Source organism: Seriola lalandi, unplaced genomic scaffold (assembly GCF_002814215.2).
Source record: "Seriola lalandi dorsalis isolate HSWRI2012SDOR001 ecotype SW California unplaced genomic scaffold, Sedor1 jcf7180002054672, whole genome shotgun sequence".
NCBI classification, from domain to species: Eukaryota; Metazoa; Chordata; class Actinopteri; order Carangiformes; family Carangidae; genus Seriola; species Seriola lalandi.
This window is the reverse complement of record NW_019525225.1, coordinates 2391857-2410907: the sequence shown is the minus strand read 5'-3', so window position 1 is coordinate 2410907 and position 19051 is coordinate 2391857. Positions and strand designations below refer to the sequence as shown.

Below are 19051 nucleotides of genomic sequence, written 5' to 3'. Positions count from 1 at the left end.
CAACTCTGGTTTTCTTCCTCTTTTTATTTCAGTCCAGTTCCCAAACTGCAATATTTTGTTTGTTTTTTTTTACACTCAAGACACAGCCATGCACAATTCAAAGTTCAAAAAGTCTATTGCTTCAACCACAATTAAAAATAGTTTATCCAAAACCTCATTTCCCCTTCAATCGTTTGTCCTTTTTCAAAGATGGGGAAAGGCCTGCTGAGGTATGCCAGATGGATCAGCAGTTTTACAAAGCTAGACAATAATAAGAGTAATAATAATAATAATAATGATAATAATTTAAAAAGTAACATTTTTTGTCTTTGTTCCATTCTCTTGATACACATTAATAGAGGAATTTTCACACCACGTGTACAGGTTTACACATTCAGAAGATAGGAATGTACAGGCGCAACCACAGAAAAGGGGCACGTCAGCGGTGTCTCTTGTCCCGAAATTCACCTTTGTGCTCATAGTTCAGACCTGTACATGGGGCAGAGGCCAAACGTCCCAGGGCCGGCGAAGCTTCCTTGACAGGCCACCCACACCTACCGCACACACACATACATGTACTAACACTCAGCAGTGGACAGACTGTGTGGGCCCGCACACAGAGTGCTGCATTCATCGGCTCTCTCTGTCCAGATGAAGGAGTGTCCGATAAAGCCCAAACAGGAGAGCTGGATCCGGGAGTGCAGAGACAGCGTGTGTGTTTGTTTTTCTCTTTTTGATTTCCAGGGTGCAAAACATTTATTGATACATACTATAGAGCAACCTGAATATTGTCATTTTAAGTTACATAATTCTGAAAAAAGGGGGGGTTTTCCCGTCATATTTACATACATACATACATATCCTAACAATCTTAACCTATTTGAAGATGAGATACAGTGTATAGTTTGTTTTACATGCATGAATTCTGTTGCATCCTCCTGTCTAACATCACTCCTTCATCTTCTGTACATTTGCTGTACAATGGAGGTACAATGTGACTAAGCAGCTACCCTGCACCTCAAAGTCAAGGTGGACAACACGAGTGAGGCATCTTCTAGTGCAGATTGAGGTAGCCCCCTAACAACACGCAGACACACACACTCACGCACAGAGGGATGCTACATGGGAAATGCCTGACGAAGCTACCAAATAACGACACAAAGTAGATAACCTCTGTACAGGAACGAGTTTAAACGCTAAACCAGGTATGGAAGGAAATGTTAGGAAACGATATGAACCTCTACCACAGTTTCTGTTTTCAGTGCTCAAGGTACAATCATGAAATGGCACTCACTACTTCGCTCAGTGGATAACATTCCCCCTCTCTAATCTGTCCAAAAAACTCACCACAAACATATAGATCACATGAGAAAAGTCACATAAGACACCATTAAAAGACAAAAGGACACTGAAGCATGAATGAGGAGCACTGAAATACCAAAGGAGAAGAGGAGGGAGGGGTGCAGGTGGGTGAGGAGGACGGTTGGTGCCCGGTGCCTTATTAGACATGAATGTTGTTGAATATTTAGCTTGTTCAGCTGGAAAGGGAAAGATAAGGCCAGGATTTTGCTGGCACAGTCACAGTCATGTCATGTATTCTGCAATCTAAGATCACAAGATTTACTAATACCCCATGCTCCTGTAAAACAGAGGAATCATTTCCCACACTGGAGAACAACTGAAACGACCACCTTCATCTACATTTTACATTTCTTATATAAAATTCATACATTCATACATATCTTTCATAACCTTCGACAAGGTTATTTAAACTGTCAAAGGACAAATGACATGAACATTTTTTTTTCTCCCTCAATGTCTCGTTGCAGATTGTTGTTTTGGATTGACTAAATTTATGTTCAGTGTATTTTATGTTGGCAAAGATTTTCGTCAAAGGGCATCTTGTTATTTCCTGCTTAAGGTCTAAGGGCACGAGGATGCTTAGGACACTCTGGGAAACTGTGATAAATGTGGCACTGGACGTCCAACTCACTGTAGGTAAATAATTACATGACCTTCTGTTTGCCACTGTCAAAAAAAAGAGCTCATTTGAAAATCTGAAATGTTGCATTTTTAGGATTACGCACTGTCCACTGTGTACCAGCCCCTTAAAAAGCTTACTATCCATCAACATATACAGAGATCTAAATGATAACATATATCATTTCTGTTGAGTCTCTGATCTAGTATTTGTCTTTTCTTCTATTTCATACATAATTGTCAGATGAAATAAAAAAAGAAGGCCTGAACATTAATTAAGATAGATGTTGAACTGTCTGTTTAGCTCTGATTTATTTACAACATGGTACAACATGAAAAGAAAACAGAAACCCACAAATACTAGCATGGATAATCCTATTTGAGATGCTTGTACACAATGAATGCCATAGTGTACGTGGACATGTGCTTTTAAAGGATCTGTCTAATTAGCAGATAAAATGCTTGCATTGGTAATGAAACTGAGTGTTAATGTGCACTATTATAGTTATTCTAAAAATTTCTGCCACATAGACTATGCAGAATTTACAGTGTCAAACGTTGATTTAAATATGTGACAGGTCATCTGCATGTCAGTGTCACTACATCACTAAAATGACAATTGAATATGTAACACTTTCCTCCTGAAAATGATGAAAAATTATGTACAGTATATACTTATTATTTTCTATTTGCAGGTGTGATCTGCGGCTGTGTCACATTATAGATGGATGCTGTTCTACAGTTTTGGTTGAATTCAACATTTTATGTAGGGAAACTCAGTTTTTTCAGTATTTGAAACAGTCAGAGCATTAAACCTGATAGCATGTAGCCAGTTTTGGAAAGAGCGGAAATCAGTAAATGAACTGCAGGTAACCTTCATGAACCCCAGTGATTTCTATGACAGAGACTGTCTGAACTACGTTGGCTCATATGAAATAGAGACCCGTATCTCTTCACTGACATGAAGCAGATTACTGAAGGATGTTTAAAGCTGACATAGGTCATGTGAAATTATTCCTGACTTTTTTTTCCCCTGTAGCTGCACCCCTACACACACACACACACACACACACACACACACATACACACACACACACACACACACACACACACACACGTGATGGACTGCTCTACATGTACAGAGTGCTGGAGAAGTAAACGAAGAGGCAAGGTCTTTTCAGCAGCATGGGCCGAGAGGCTGCAAGGCCAGATGTCCGTCCTACATTTGAGGCCTGGGGGTCTTTTGTCCTTGTGCTGTCACTGTACGTCACACAAAGCCCCCTCCTTGTGCTGTCACTGTCACGCCACCCACCAACCATACACCCAAGTCTCTGCCCCCACGAACGCACACAACACAGGCAGGGCTCCAGCCTCGGGTGCGGACAGAGGGCACTCCCTAGCGACTGCTGTTCTTTATGGCTTCCTTCGCGGCTACAATCAGAGGCGTCAGGCTGGATAGAGGCTTCGCCAGCTTGAGGAAGGAATGCTGTAGAGGACAGAGAGGATATGAAGAACTACAGAATTACAAAAATATAAAAAAGTTGACATTTAGTGATGATTTGGTAACATCTGCTCCAGATGTTACCAAATCAGAGCAGAAGATAGGCAAAGGTAGGAGGCAAAATCTTGATCTTGAAGCCATCTTTAGCAATATTAACTAGCAATTCCAGGAGAACAAGTAACATTAGTCAACAGTGTTTGTGCACTTACATGTGAAATTATTCATGTTAACACAAATTATATCAAGTAAGATTAAGAAAGGTTTTTTTTTTATTATTGTCGTTTGGTTTTATGGACATGTGCTTTCTGCTAAATGGTTTTGAAAAATCCCAAAGATCCTGAAGAATCACATCGGCTACTTTGAACTTTGATTTTGCAAGAATAAGATTGTATTGACTGTCAAATTTTCCCCACAATATTTTGGTATTTTCCTGCAAGCCAACACCTGACTAACTACTTGTCCATGGCCAACGCAACCTGGTTGATGCCATATCACCCCCATGGTGCAGGACTAGTTCATGTACAAGATAATACGTGTGGCAAAACTGTGTACATGCATTTTTGGGTCTGAGTCTCAGTTTCACCTGTAGCAGCTCCTTGGCAGAGCCCCTGCGGTCCACATCCATCTCCAGACAACGGTTGAGGAAGTCTCTGAACACGGATGACAGTCTCTCTGGGTTCTGCAGCTCTGGAGTCCCGTTGGTAGCTATCAGGTACAGCGCCTGGAAAGATGGAGGCGGTCAAAACAGATTATCAAACGAGGGCACTATAGAAAAAAAAATCTGAATATTTCATTTTCATGCATACTGTATGACCAGCGAGCTAAAGCTTTGAGTCCTGTTTGTGTTTTACCCTGAGTGGATTCTCGTTCAGGTAGGGCGGTTCTCCCTCCACCATCTCTATCGCCATGATTCCCAGGGACCAGATATCCACTTTTGGGCCATAAGCCTTTCGAGTGACCACCTCCGGTGCCATCCAGTAGGGCGTTCCGACCATCGTGCTGCGCTTGTTCTGCTCTGGAGTGATCTGGGCACAGAAGCCAAAGTCGGCTGCAGGGGGAGGCAGAGGGAGAGAGGTGCCGTGGTGTGTTAAACATTTGAATCTGAGCCACTTGTTTGTCATTAATGGTGTTTTTTTTTTACTGTAATTCTTCCACGCTAAAACCAATTCAGAAATGTCAAAAAAGTAAAGACTTACTAAGCTTGACGGATCCGTCCATACCCAAGAGGATGTTGTCACTTTTTATATCTCTGTGGATCACCTGGTTGGAGTGTAGGAAGTCTAGAGCTTGAAGACACTATGAAGAGGGAGGAAAAAAAAGCTAAAAATATATATCTGATCGACACCCACACACACAAAGGGAAGCCTGCACTAAGCACATAGAGTATTTGGACTGTCTTTTTCTCTTGGCTGGTTAAGTGTTCACATGCTTTTTTTTAATGTGCCCACCTGAATTTAAGGGTCAGCTCATCATAGCTACAGAAGTAGTGGGCAGTATTGCTGATGTGTAAACTTGGCTTCTTACCTCTCTGCAGACCGCAGCGATCTGGCCCTCGTCCATGCAGGTCTCAGTCACTACATCTGTCAGCGAGCCACCGGCCAAGTACTCCATCACCACCCATAGCTCATCTCCCACCAAGTAACTAAACATTGGAAAGAGGGAGGGGAAAAGAGAAAAAAAAATTGAAAAATTCTTGTGGTTCTGAACTGGTGTGGCCTTTCATAATGTGGTGTTCAGCTCAGCTGTTGCTTTGATAGCCTGACACAGAGTTAATTTCTAACACAGGGTAGAAGGTCCTCAGACATGTTACTGCTAGAGGTAAAAAAAAAAAAAACTGGACAGGACAACAGGACAGTTCAGAAATCAGAGCTGAGTAAACCAGGTACTAAAATGTGACAGAAACTCGGGATGTTTAATTCCTATTTGATTTTTAAAACACCAGGTGGCGGTAATGCACCTTTAGATGAATGCTGACTACCATGAAGAGGGAAAAAGAAGAAGAACAAGATGAGGAAAAGGAAAAAGACCTGAGAAGGAGGCATAGAGGATCCCTCAATGTCATTGTGGTAACAACGTACATTGACCTCATTTAACTTATGATGACAAGTCAGTTGCTTTTAGCAAGTTAACATCAGATACATTCATGCAGCTGTGTGAGTCGTGTTAGAACCTTTAACCGTCTTAGAAAACAAAAAATGCAAAAATGATTTTACATATGCTAGAAAAGCAACAACAGCTGTGCCACTAACCTGCTAATGTCTTCTCTGAGTTTTATGAAATCTTTGTATCAGCCTTGTATTTCCAATGTCATGTAAATGCGTGCAGGAGCAAGATAATATGTAAAACTACAAGTACTAAAACTATTTTTCAATTAAATGGCCAGAAAATGAATTAAGAATAACTTTGGGGTTTGATAGATGCAAAACATTTGCTGGTCTCAGCTTCTCAAATGTGAGGATTTGCTTTTCTCTCTGTTATATATATGACATGAAACTCAAGATCTTTGGACTGTGGTTTGGGCGTCACTTTGGGCTCCAGGAAAATGATTTGAAATGTTGTTTTGTGGTGATCAGAAATCTAAAACTGACCTGTCCAAGTAGTTCACTATATTGGAGTTCTTGTTTTCCCTCATCACCAAGATCTCATTGATGATCAGCTCTTTCTTGGGCTGCTGCTGCAGGTTCATCTGCTTAATGGCCACCTGAGAAAACATACGGGAGGAATTTGCAGCTCAGAACAAATGTAAGCCTGATGGTTTAGTGAGGAAAAAAAGGAATAATATACAGTGTCAGAGTGTTGTACCTCTTGGCCAGTTGCGATATCGATGGCAGTGTACACAGTGCCGGATGCTCTGTAAAAAACACACAAATCAAAATCACGTCAATGATACATCATTTATGTATTATACATAGACACTGATAATCATAAAGAAGTGTAACCAAAACTAAATGGTGTTATTATATGATTACTATTTTGCCTGTAAAGCGTGAGGAATAAGAGACTTACAGCATATACATCAGCAAAATTAAAGTGATCATCATTTCGTGCTGCTACTACAGGAGCAGTGCTAACTGGGCTCAGAACGACAGTATGAGCCACTTAAATTTGTATATTCTGCAGATTAATATAGAGAAAGAGTAATTTTATGTAAATGCAAGAACAATTTTACATTGAATACATCAGATTTACTAGTTAATATTCAGGCCACAGACATACTCTGGTTGTTACAACTTGATTTAACTTAATTAGAAAACAGGAACTCTGCTGGGATAGGGCAGTCAGACTGAGTGGACGAGTTAGCGTGGTGGCTAAATGCCTTTATTCCTTTGATATTAAAATATCACTAGCTAAAATGAAGTGCTAATGATGTCATGAAATAATAAATTAGCAGAGACGCCATAGTGTAAAATAGTCTACACTTGATGCCAGACGCTTAGCGAACTGTATGTGTGCAATATGGAAACTTATATTGGATTACCTTAGCAGTGATGAGCACTTATACTGAATGCACAAGGAGTGTATGGTTTCCAATAGTTGGTCAAAGGAATGGTATGCAGCCATTCTGACCTTATTTGGAAGTGAAACTCATGATAGTGAAAACCTTCACCTAGGCCTCTAGTCTTTCCACTTTCTCTGTTTGTCTTGCTGTAAGCTGCACCTGTGTACCTTCAGAGGCTATGAATAATGAAGCACAGTTCCTGGTACTAATAAGTTAAAGATAACCTGGTGGAGAGTAAATAGACAGTTATCTATTGTTTAAGATAAGAGCTTCCTGATCAAATGTGGAAAGAGTGAGCACGTTAAAACAGATAAGAACCACGCAGTTTTTTATCTGTGCAGATGTGTAGTGAACAGGGAGAGAGGACCTTAAAAAACAGAAAGACAAGCAGGGGGAGAGAAAGAGCTGGCTGAGCTAATCTGGCCCATGGCCATTTCAGGATACAGTTCTCATTTCCTCTATACTTATTTTTCTCCCAGTCATTCAACCTAACCCTCCCTCTGCCTCTCTGAAGTGGTCACCATAGCTCCATCTCTCCTGGTGAGACTGACTGCTCCTGAAATTGCTCCATTTCAATTACTGTGACGACTGGTTGATGATCACGGACGGACTTACCCTTGTCCTATTTTCTCGAAGCGCGTGTACTTCTTTTTGGGATCCCCCACGCTCACAATACTCCCTGAGTCAGAGAGAAAAACAGATATATAATGTTTGAGCTTGTGTGGGCGCACACCGTCATGACAGCCTTCACACAAACACGCAAATATACAGAAGACAACACCGCAGAGCCTTTTCTGCCTCTCTATTTCAGACATGCCCTGCCTCGTAGTGCAGCTACTCCAAGTACATGGAGCTCCACTTTAATTGGGGCTGAAGTTGCATTGCAGGGAGAGGAGCGGCGCGATGAAGGCCACAATTAATGATAAAAACTTCTTTGCCACTGTTTTTGTTTATAATAACCATTCCTCTAAATGCACAGAATTTGTGCAATGTAAATGTGTAAAACCTCAACTAGAAACCGGATATCCAGCCCGTCTTCTGTATTACCACAGTGAATTATTCGATACAGCTGCGTACACAACCACAAATCGACAAGCACACACAGATACACATCAGGGACAATGAGGTCATGTCCTCGGTGTTGTTTTTGGACACGTGTGGATTTTAACCTTGTGGAAGAGTTTTCATTCTACAATATTTGGATGATTGCGATCATTTTTTGATGTAATATCTTTAAATTGGATAAACAAAAAATCAAGAGACTTAGGATTTCTGTACAACCATTGCTGCTGGCTGTGTGGAGAAAGATTTGAAATCATACTGAAATAATCATATAACTAACCCTTAATGAATAAAATCTCATTTGGACTCTAAGTTCCTATAACTCTGTCCTGATAAACATACAAACACATACTGAGCTCTAAAGACACATACTGAGTCTCTCCAGAATCTCCTCATCTGTCATTTTGGACTTCTTCCTCTGGCGGTCAGTGTGGCGATACATTGTGTTGGATGTGTTCTCTGGCTGCACCTGCGACTCCGGTGGAGTCAAAACTTCTTTCACAGGGGTGGGGGGCTTTGGTGGGTCCATGACAGAGCGCGTGTAGATCTGCAAGAGGAGGAAAGAGTCACAAAAAATGCAGACGGGGCCAATGTACTTGCAGGAGAACGATTTTACCAGTCGTGCCATATATACTCACAGATTTGGTGTGCTCGGGCCGAGGTGCGATGACCGGGGGCAATTCGTCGTCATCATCCTCCTCTTCCTCCTCCTCCTCCTCCTCCTCTTCCTCCTCATCCTCCTCCTCTGACACAGGTGGAGCAATCGGGGGCTCTGACGATGATGTTTTGGCACCCTGGAGGGTAGAGATGTGAGTAAGTGTGGATGCATGTGCCACGTAGCAGCATGGAGTGAAAAAGAGAAGATGCAGATCTTCTAATTTTTCCCAAATTATTAACAAAATGATTATTTTCTCTGTGATGAGTTGTCACCACAGTAAAGAGCCTGCAAACCCCCAAACCAGCCCAGGTACAGAGTTTGAGTTCTGGCCAGTTGAAGTTAAGCAGGACTTCGTCTGTCATACAGGCCCCAGTGATGCTGAGTTAATTTTTAAATCATGTCAATCACACAGTGATAACAGATTCAGATTAGTGTAGATTAAAAATGCATCGTATTCATTAACATGTAGCCAGAAAAAGGAGCACATGTGATCAACATAAACAACATACAATTAATCTGTCGTGACACTCTGCGCTGCAACAGTGCATCTGACATTTTGTGCAAAAAACCAAGAATGAGTCAGGTTAAGTTCTGTTAATAGTGGAGGAAAGCAATATGAGTCAAGTGAGAGCTAAAGAGACAAGCGCAAAAAGAGTGAGGTGCCATTTAGTGCAGTTTATCTGAGGGCTTTTAAGTTGAAGGGTCGGGTCAGGTGGCCATGAACCAGTGATGAGAATGATTTTTTTTACATAAGAACAAACTTTTCTATATTTAACTGTGCTACAGGAGAAAACATGCTGCAACACTGCAGTAATGTGCAATATGGTGATGAAGTGTAGACATCCTCTTGATGTGGGAGATACCTTTTAACAAGCATGATTAATATGCCTGAGGCATATTTATTATGCCTAATGCTCAGCCTTTATTCCCCCCATCCAAAACTCTGCTAGCCTTGGATCATCTTCCTCTTATGGAATGGAAACATTTCATCCATTTCCAGTGTCGTCATGCATAAATGAATCAGTGCAGCTTAGCTCTAGTGATTAAAGGGGAAGGGTCTAGCTGAAGGAAAGTCCCAGTCCTTCATTCAGACATACTGGGCCTCTGACCTGCTGCAAGGAGGGCTGAGCCAGGACTGCAGTGCAGAAATGAGTGTCTGGCTGACTGTAAGCAGTGCCATGTGTTTTTTTTTTCTTTTCTTTTTTTTTAACAGAGCCATGCGCTAATGTCTACAATGGTGATGAAGTTACAGGCACATTATTGGCAATGTGGATCAAATAGTAAGGAATATGAGCTCATACATGCAGTTTCGACAGTCATCACAACCCTCTGTGGCATGCGCCCCTGCCCTGCCATTTCAGACACAGTCCATTCAAAAAAAAAAAAGAAGATAAGAGGTGCTCTTGTGGAAGATAATAAATACAGTTTAAACTAATAGATCCAATCATACCCCCCAAGAAATTTCAATACAGAGAGTGATGATGCCTCTAAAATCAAGTATTTGTATGCATTTTGCATTAGCCAGTTGGCATAATCAAAATTAGGAGATCAAATAGTGGAATTTAGCTTCAAAGCCAATGCAGAGATACATCATGTGGAGAAGTAATATGGAGGAGTTACCTTGTCAAATAATGCGCTGCAGGTTCTAAGGCTGACAGGAGGCCCAGATGACAGCAGTCGGTTCTGAATGTGAAGGTTGAAAATGGGAGGATTTACTCAAAACAAACCCACACAATGTTTAAGAGTAAGTGGACTTCAGGGGGAGGAGGGTGGGGGGAGGGGAGGGCAGGGGTCCGCTACTGAGGGATGGACATTAAGTCCACAAGTTGTCCTCCTAACACACAGCATGAGGAGAGGACATGATAGAGTCAAAATCATGCCACCTGAGGACTGTCCTCGCACAGGGCCAGAACATGTTTCCCTCTACACTTCAAACGTTGTTTTAGTCACCTTTAATTTGGACGCTTCAGTAGTGACAATATCATGTCTGTACCTGGTTTCTAATTTCCTCATCACATGCTAAAGATGCAATCCATTAGTTATTACAAAACAAAAATGATCAAATTACACCTCAATTATTGTCCAGCGTTGTGACAGCACACACATAAGCACACGCACATACACAGGATTAGTCTTTGCTACTGTATTTGTCAGTGTTGCTTTGTGAAAAGCACCTTTTGGCCCAAACTTATAAATCACTATAAATAAAACTTTACATCACTAAGTTTGACTCAATCAATGTTACTTTGCATTACTATGTTGTGCCTCATTATCAATGCAGGATACCAGTGTTTGCTGTGGTTGTGTTTGTATTTGTTTTAGATTCTTCAGCGTAACAGGGAAATGGTTTCACCGTTGAGAAAAGGGAACAGCCACAGACTGGCTTTATAACACTGATGGAAAATGAAGTGGCTGTTTTCATTGATCTGGATGGATTCATGCTGTTTTCCATTATACAATAAAACAAATATGAACAAAGAAACATTACAGCTTGCGTGGCAACTTTTACTGAGTTAGCTTAAACATGTCCTTACAGTTGCTTTTTACTTCTGAACATCAAACCATTTTGAAGCTTTTTACCTTAAAGACTTTAAAATGACCATAAATGAAGTTACAGGAATTGACAGATTTACGTTTAAGTTTACTAAGGCACACATGTATTGTGTGAGCCTAACCAAACATGGGACACATTTCCCAACATTGTGGCTTCCATGCACCAACCACACTAGAGTCTAAGGTTTTTGTGAAGCAGTAATTTCAGCAGTGCAACCTGAGGTGCACGTCACACTCTGACAAACAAAGTGTCAATGCTGTGAATGTAGTTATGCGGTCGAGCCGTCTTTGTTGGTTGACATATGACTGCTGTGGTCTGACAAACACAATCACTTAAAGCATGTGCGAGTGCAAGATTTAGCATGTCAGAGAGGACATCAGGCACAGGAAGTAAAGTTTAGATTTCCTTACCGATTCAATCCCTGAATCTAAAATTCAATTATGACTTTTTAATTGGTTGGATTAGGATGTGACAGTTTCTCTAAGTGCACGCTGAGCACTTAGGTCAAGGTGAGGCACTTGGTCGACCTGAAACATGAACAACTGGCTCAAATGAACGCTCAAAGATCTTAAATGAAAACCAGAGATTTCACAATAGGGCCAGCAGTTTTTTCCCATCGTCCTAATGCATTATGGGAAAACGTTATTTTTCTGAATCCTCAATGACAAGACAAGATAGCTGCAGGATAGACGTGGACTGTAGCAGGTGATAATTGCAGAAGTGAATGTGATTTGCTTACAGTAAATAACACACCAGATATCAAACATTTACCTGTATTGCAGGTTAGCAGAAGCTGGTGTTCAGAATATTCGGACAGAGAGCGTCAGGTTTCTTATGGAACTGTTTGCCTCTATAGACCAGTGATTGGCACCTCTCCTGTAGCTCTGCTCATCTCAGACAGTGTGGTCCAGCCATAGGAGAGAATCTGCGGTGCGGTAGCCAGTAGCTGAGTCATCTCTGCAGCCGTGGACCACTGTGACAGTCCAAGGCCGAGACGCTCTCAAATACCCTCAGTGAGCTCGCACAACCTTTTAGACTCACTGCCACACCCGCTTGCCCTTCACTGGCAAAGAGCTCTTTTCAAGCAATAGCCCTGCATGAAGTGATCCCAGTGTAGTTTGCCTGGGGCAGCGAATCCCACTGAACAGACTTGGATTCCACTTCTTCACCCGGCTGAGCGTGTACAGGCCAAGGCATTCAAAGCATAGATTACTCTGGTCAAAGCCAGGAATGAGGTCAGCACAGCGGGAGTCCTTCTAGATGCAGTTGAGCCTCCAGTGAAGCCTGTCTATGGGTATTTCAAAATCTGGTTAAGTAGATTGGAAAAATAAACAATGAGCAGGGCAGCAGCAGCTCACGCAGCAGTCACCGTTTCCGTGCACGAGCTGCAGAACTGAGTGGCATTTTACGCAAAATTCAGGGCATTGTGCTGCATAGTCGGAGCAGTGAGCCTCCAGAGGGGAACACAAACATTTTTCCCATTAGAGGGTCTGAGGTCTGTGTGAAATGAATGTGCTTGAGAGTAACACAGTCCATCCCAGGAATTCCCACACAGAGTTAGTGAGAGTAAAGTGAAGAAGATTTACTGTGGTGTAGTGTAGGAGTGGTATAATTCCTCTGAGGTTCAAGACGATGAAATGAAGCCACATAATGTTGCAACTTACCTGTTAAATTATTACAGATATATAAATCATAGAAAAGAAAATTCCTCCATATATTACTTAGAGAGATTTTCCAAAGCAATGAAATATGGCAGTAATGGTGCATGGCTAAGAACCAAAGACTGGCTTGATTTGTAATTGTAATTTTTTTTGGCTATAATAACCAGACAGTCTAGAGAGGACAAGATACACAGTGCAGCAATAAAACTCCACATAAAACAGGCAGACGAGCCACCTCCAATAAAAAGGCACATTTTTAATTAACAACATCACAATTATTTTAAAATGGAGCATTAAAAAGTAGTTGGATACTATTAACTGCCCGATATTTTGTCAGATTATCATTTATGGTAATATTTTTCATTAAAAAAATATTCTTAAAAATCACTTAATATATATTATTTAGCCTAAGAAAATAAACCAACACAAGCAAAAATAACTTAAGGTATAAAACAACTCACCAAAGTGTTTGCTGCTATGTAGCCATGTGCCGACTTGTCTGTAACAAGATAGAAGACTTTATTATAGAGACAGCGTATCTTTGGTGTTAGAAATTTAAATAAATGAAATGTTTTTGTCTGAAATTTTTTTTTATTGGTAACTTTTATTTTATGGTGTCAGTATTTTGGTGCCGCTCACCTCCAGAGGTGAAGCTCATGTATTTCTGGTTGTTGACGGTCTCTTTGGAGTCGTAGAACTTTAAGACGTCCAACACCGCCTGTGGGTTCTTCTTCTGCTCCAGCTTGGTGATGTTCGAGGTCTGTAGGAGTCGCGCCCACTGCTCTGGGATACCCTGTGCGATCAAAAAAGGAAATCAAATATTAGTTCTTGAGTGAAATGTAACATTTAAGCCACGATGTGCAAGTTTTGTCTTGAGGAAAGAATGTGGGGTTGTTAACAGTCTGTCAGCCACAGCAAGAAACTGGTGCAGTCTTTCATTCATATCATCTTTCTAAACTTGTGCATATTTTTTTTTTTTTTTTAACCACTAAACCAAAATTCAGTGTGCTGACAAAGTAAGTCCACTGTTGTGCAGAAGCAGTGGCATTAGGGGCTCAGAAAAAGATGATACTTTGAGTGGGATCACGGAGCAAATCAAGAGCGATATACAGAGAGGTCTTGTTTTAAACTCTTTGTCACAGGCACTCAGCTAATCAAATGAACAAGGAACTATGTGTCACTGATGTCACGGACTGAGTGCTGTACATTTGGAAGTCAAATAGGTTAGACTACATATTCTTCAATGTAAAGGTGGTTTTAAAGGGTGATGATGATAAGTCTTAAAGTGCCCGCATGTTATTTCTATCTGAAATAATAAATAATTGCATCCGTCTGCCTAAACAAAGAAAACTAGACTTTTGTGTTACAGATTAGTCCTGTGCTGTTGTGAATCCATTTCAGATTCATGTTCTCCCTTATTATTTTCCTATTTCGTATTTATTATTATGTTAATGCTTTTCTCATTACAGATGATCTCAAGGGTGAGGAAAACAATATCATGAACACTTGTACAATATAATGCACCTATACTGCAACAACCCCCCTACAGTGCAGTGTATCTTTATACTGTATAAAGATAAACTGTATGTACTACAGTGCAATGACCCATCACCACTGACTGGGGCCTCAAATTAAAAACATTAAACATTAAAAGTTTCTTAAATTTTGCATGAGGGCTATCGCATTGATCCTCTTGTGTCAAACAGATATTGAGGTTTTATTTCTTCCTAATATACTAGAGCATATCTGGTTAAAGTGCGTGGTGGTTTGAGATGCTATAAAGCATAAAAAAATAAAGTTTAAACACTTTAAGACCTTCTCTATGAATTGCTGAAACAAAAAAGACTAGATCAATTTAATGTGAAGAACATCAAACGGAGGAAATAAAAGAATAAGGAAATACTGTGTCATGGTGTCGTTATCCAGGCTTTGGCAAGAATAAAACATCTGCTGAAAAGTGAAACTGCAGCTAAAATGTAATTTACCAAGAAATGCTGAAGGCTTCCAGCGCAGGTTTCACTTGATAGGAGAGAGTGATTGTCATTCAATTCACATGTATTACCAACCTTATGTGCGGGGAAATATATTATTATTTGACTCCATCACCTCAGGGAATTGCGATTTTAGTGTGTGCCTGGGCTTCTGCCTTTGGAGGAGAATTTTAGAAGCACATCAGTCCCTGTTTATACGCCTGATTGTCAGGTGAAAGGGAAACTCACCGTGAATTCTCCTGTTACAGCATCAAAGCCAACATGAATGGTATGTTCAAAGTCTGAGGGTAGGGATATCTCAGGACGTTCCTTCTCCTTCTTCTTGTTTGCTACAAGACACAAATAAAACCTGATTACAGGCTGAATATTCATACAGAAAGTAAACTCCTAAATTACACGTGAGTAAATCCGAGCGTAAAAAGTGAGATGGAGACGGACACTCACTCTTGTCTCCCCCGGGGAAGATGGAGCGCAGGCGGACCTTCTTGTTTTTCTCTTCAGGAGCCATTGGAAGTGGTTTAGAGGCGTGATTCACTGATGAAGAGTCTCGGGAACTACTGTTCATTCTCAAGGGGGGGGCTGGTGGTTTCTCTTCAATATCGACACTATCAGACATCTTTAGTGGCACTCACAATGTCCTGTGGGAGAGAACGAGAGAGATGGAGAAGTCCAGTGTTAAAGAGTCTGATTTTGGATCAGCAGGAACAGTGACACATGAGCAAGGTTAAAAAATCCCTCTGGATGAACCAAACACACATACAACATTGAAGTCTGACAGGTACTTAAGTGTACAAAATACAATGATATCAAGGGACCTAACTGAGAAATACATGTTTGTTTGTGCTTTTTTTTTTTCTGCTTGATTTTGAGCTGTGCCAAGGAGGATAAGTGGTCACCTGCGTCTGTCTGTTTGTTTGTTTCTAAGAAGGATTACACAAAAAGTACTGAACCAATTTGCACCAAACTTGTTGGAGGGTTGGGGCACGGGCCATTATATTTTGGTGCTGATCCAATTAAAGGTCACTGACATATTTATGATGTTGAGATCAATGACTTTGTGTGATTTGGTGCACACCCAGATACTAATCCGGATCTGGTGGAGAAAAAATGTTTGGCCTCGGCGAGGGTATGCGCTCCGCTGAGTACAATTCTAGTTTTTAAAATGTTTTTGTCAACATCAAGGACAGCTGCAAGTAAAATGCATATTCTATAACTCTGAGATTAGATATAAAAGGTTGGAAAATAGTGTGAAATTGGCCATCAGAATTTCCCAATGCCCAATGTAATGTTTTGAAATTGCTTGTTTTCCCTGACCAACAGTCCAAAACTCAGAGATATTAAATCCACAGTGATATAATACAGAGAAAAACAGCTTTTTGTTTTTTGATTGTTTTTGATTGTTTTTTCCTTGAAAATCTACTAAAATTGTCGCATTAACTTCTGATAAATGTGGGCAGAGAATGAGGTGAATGTCTTTTCTCTGTGGCTGGTTTCTGGAGCAGCAGAACTGGAGAAGGATCAATGTGCCAGAGACAAATCAAAACTTGATCGCTGCATTCAGACGGATAAAACTCTTACAGAAGACTACTCATTACAGTCTCAAAGTTCTGTATTTTCAGAGCTTTGGCCCATTTTCACATGAGGAATCCTGTTAGAGCGACACTGACTGCAGGTCTGAAAAAGTCTCATGAAATTGTGTATATTTATAGATCTCTGCTAACACATCTGTTATTTTGCATTGCAGATTTAGATATTATTCAGATTTAGACTCTATTATTCAGATTTAACTACTGAAATTTAGTTTATAAAGGACTCTCTACAAGAATCGTGTTTCCTCTTGCTATTTGAATGGAGGCTATTTGAAACGGTGGAGGTGGCGTCTGATGTCCAGTGGATCTGTTCAGCTGCGAAAACAGTAACCAGGAGCTGATTCTAAAAGAAACTGGCAAGACTAAACGTTCCCATCACTCATCCTCTCATCTTCTATCTCCCCATCCGACTAACATTTTAGACTCCTTCACTGCCTCACCCCGAGGCCAAGCCCATCATGTGATGTGCAGCACGACCGTCCCAGAAAGCGGGCCATCCAGGCCGCCCCCTTAGTGTAGACCTACATTAGCAAACAAAGAGCCTTACTCGGCTCTTACACAGTGCACACTGCCTCTGACAAATTACACATGTGCCTTCCGAGTGGCCTTTACGATTTTACATAACCATCGCCAGCACAACGCAAAATCTGGTTGGTTACACCCTACTCTTTGTCAACTTCCCAAAAGAACTGGTTTTGAATGAAGGAATTAGATTAGGAAGGAAGATGTAACATGATAAGAAGCCATGATTTAATCAGATATGTCCACAGTAACAGCATTATTACACAAGAGCTCTGTGCTTTCCCTCCGCTGCCTCAAATCTTGAGGAAGATGCTTGTCCTTTTGTGCAACATGTTTGGCGGTACTGTGTAATTTCCTCATGAACCTGTATGAGCAGAACCAATACTTGTCTTTACTTAATGACTGTAGATCTTGATGTCCAACAAAAACTGATTTATTAACTCAGGGATATTTTGATCACTATCGTACTATCATAGTAATTTCACTTTCACATTCTGTGTTTTCCTTATGATAACTACACATATATGTACACATTCAATTTGATTAAGTCATCATATTTCGACCCCATCTCCAAAACAGCCGAACACTGTCTCATCTTTCTTCCCTTTGATAATATTACCAATATGAATTAATGAGTAATGAGACTATTTTTAACGTTATATTAATATAAACCAGACTACAGAATATTTGATAATCTTTATCATGTGAAAGTCAAACATCGGTCTAAGATTAAAACACTATTAGTTGTGCAGTGTTGTTGTTCTTCTCTGCTCTCGTATGATGAGAATAAGAAGATCTTTGTTTCACTTAGCAACAGCATTTAACTCTTGCAAAATGCACTGAGGTCTTTTCAGCCAGATGCACTTTTCTATAATCACTGCGGGAAAGTATTTGTTTGATAGCAGCCCATACAGTGCTGGCCTTCAGTACCAGAGCTTGCTGTAGATGGATTTTCATGTCTTATCTAAGTCAAGATGCAGCAAATGGTGGACACAAGTTACACACTGAACAAGCCACAGAGTGGCACATGATATAAATAAAGATACAAAGATTACATCAGTTGCACTCATGAGAAACTGCTGATTTAATCCTCCCCAAGACAGATTTATGTAAAAGGTGACTCACTCCTGTCAGATTGGTAAACTATACTAATAAAAGTTACTTGTTGATCCATCTTGGCTGGAGGGCACGCACCAGACAGCTACAGACAAAGACTTCATGGTCTTAATGTACTGATACATTTTTAAGATTGTTTCCGGGTGTATTTCCAGGCTCTCATGGGATATATACTGGTGGTGGGGGTGAGCCTCCTGGCAGTTTCTACCGTGCTGGGTGAGTTCCAGGTGAGAGACCAGACAACTGCAGCAAACAGGTTCTCTTAGGTTGGAGGTTAGGCGTGTCAGCGACAACAAAACCTGGTGGAACTGCGCTGTTTGCAGAAGAATGTCACAATGTTGACAAGCTGAAGCAACAGGGAGCTGCTGACAACATGGCTATCATACCAACATAACAATAAGTGTATAGAAGACATAGTGGGAACTCAAAATGAACCCAAATTTAGTTAAAGGATATAGTATAGGATATAATAGAGCACCACAAGAGGCTAAGTCAGGAAATCTTGACCTTTAGAGCGAGAGTTGAGCTTTCAATTTTCCCCATGCTGGAAAGGAATGGCTTTAAAATGCTTTTTAAAGGGTTGATTTAAAATGCAAGGTGTGGACTGAGGCTACATGTTCACGAAAATAGCAATGAAACCAACTGAGTCTTTATTAGCTGATACAAGGTAGCTCACAGCTCATCTTAGCTTCAAAACTACAAAAATAATAAAAAAAAAATACATTCATATCCCCAGAAATCATATCAGATTATTCACTGAGAGAAAGACAATCACTGTAACACCTCCAGCTTTTCAACAGCATTAAAAAAGCATTCAAATGCTGTGCATAATCCCCTACATATATCCACCTTGTCTGGAGTCCATTGTCTACAGACTAATGCAGCTGTGACTGATGCCTCTGTTAATCCATTAACATAATCTTGGGAACACATTGTTGC

At 40.7% G+C, this 19051-nt stretch overlaps 1 protein-coding gene across 3 annotated transcripts in view; it reads right to left on the bottom strand.

Annotated features, from left to right (window-relative positions):
- Positions 1-6: 6 nt before the first annotated feature.
- Positions 7-19051, bottom strand: part of LOC111666241 (serine/threonine-protein kinase PAK 3) — a 41606-nt gene continuing 22561 nt past the window's right edge. For 2 of the 3 annotated variants that reach the window (XM_023421522.2, XM_023421521.2), the window contains 15 exons: positions 15330-15523; positions 15114-15214; positions 13534-13687; positions 13356-13393; positions 10300-10362; positions 8660-8815; positions 8394-8568; positions 7575-7638; positions 6263-6311; positions 6049-6161; positions 4985-5102; positions 4657-4756; positions 4312-4508; positions 4044-4181; positions 7-3445 (listed from right to left, as the gene is read on the bottom strand). In XM_023421522.2, the coding sequence (XP_023277290.1) occupies positions 3356-3445; positions 4044-4181; positions 4312-4508; positions 4657-4756; positions 4985-5102; positions 6049-6161; positions 6263-6311; positions 7575-7638; positions 8394-8568; positions 8660-8815; positions 10300-10362; positions 13356-13393; positions 13534-13687; positions 15114-15214; positions 15330-15501 (1728 nt within the window). In that variant the 5' untranslated portion in view covers positions 15502-15523 and the 3' untranslated portion in view covers positions 7-3355. The remainder of the gene's footprint in view (positions 3446-4043; positions 4182-4311; positions 4509-4656; positions 4757-4984; positions 5103-6048; positions 6162-6262; positions 6312-7574; positions 7639-8393; positions 8569-8659; positions 8816-10299; positions 10363-13355; positions 13394-13533; positions 13688-15113; positions 15215-15329; positions 15524-19051) is intronic. The other variant, XM_023421524.2, reaches the window with a different exon arrangement.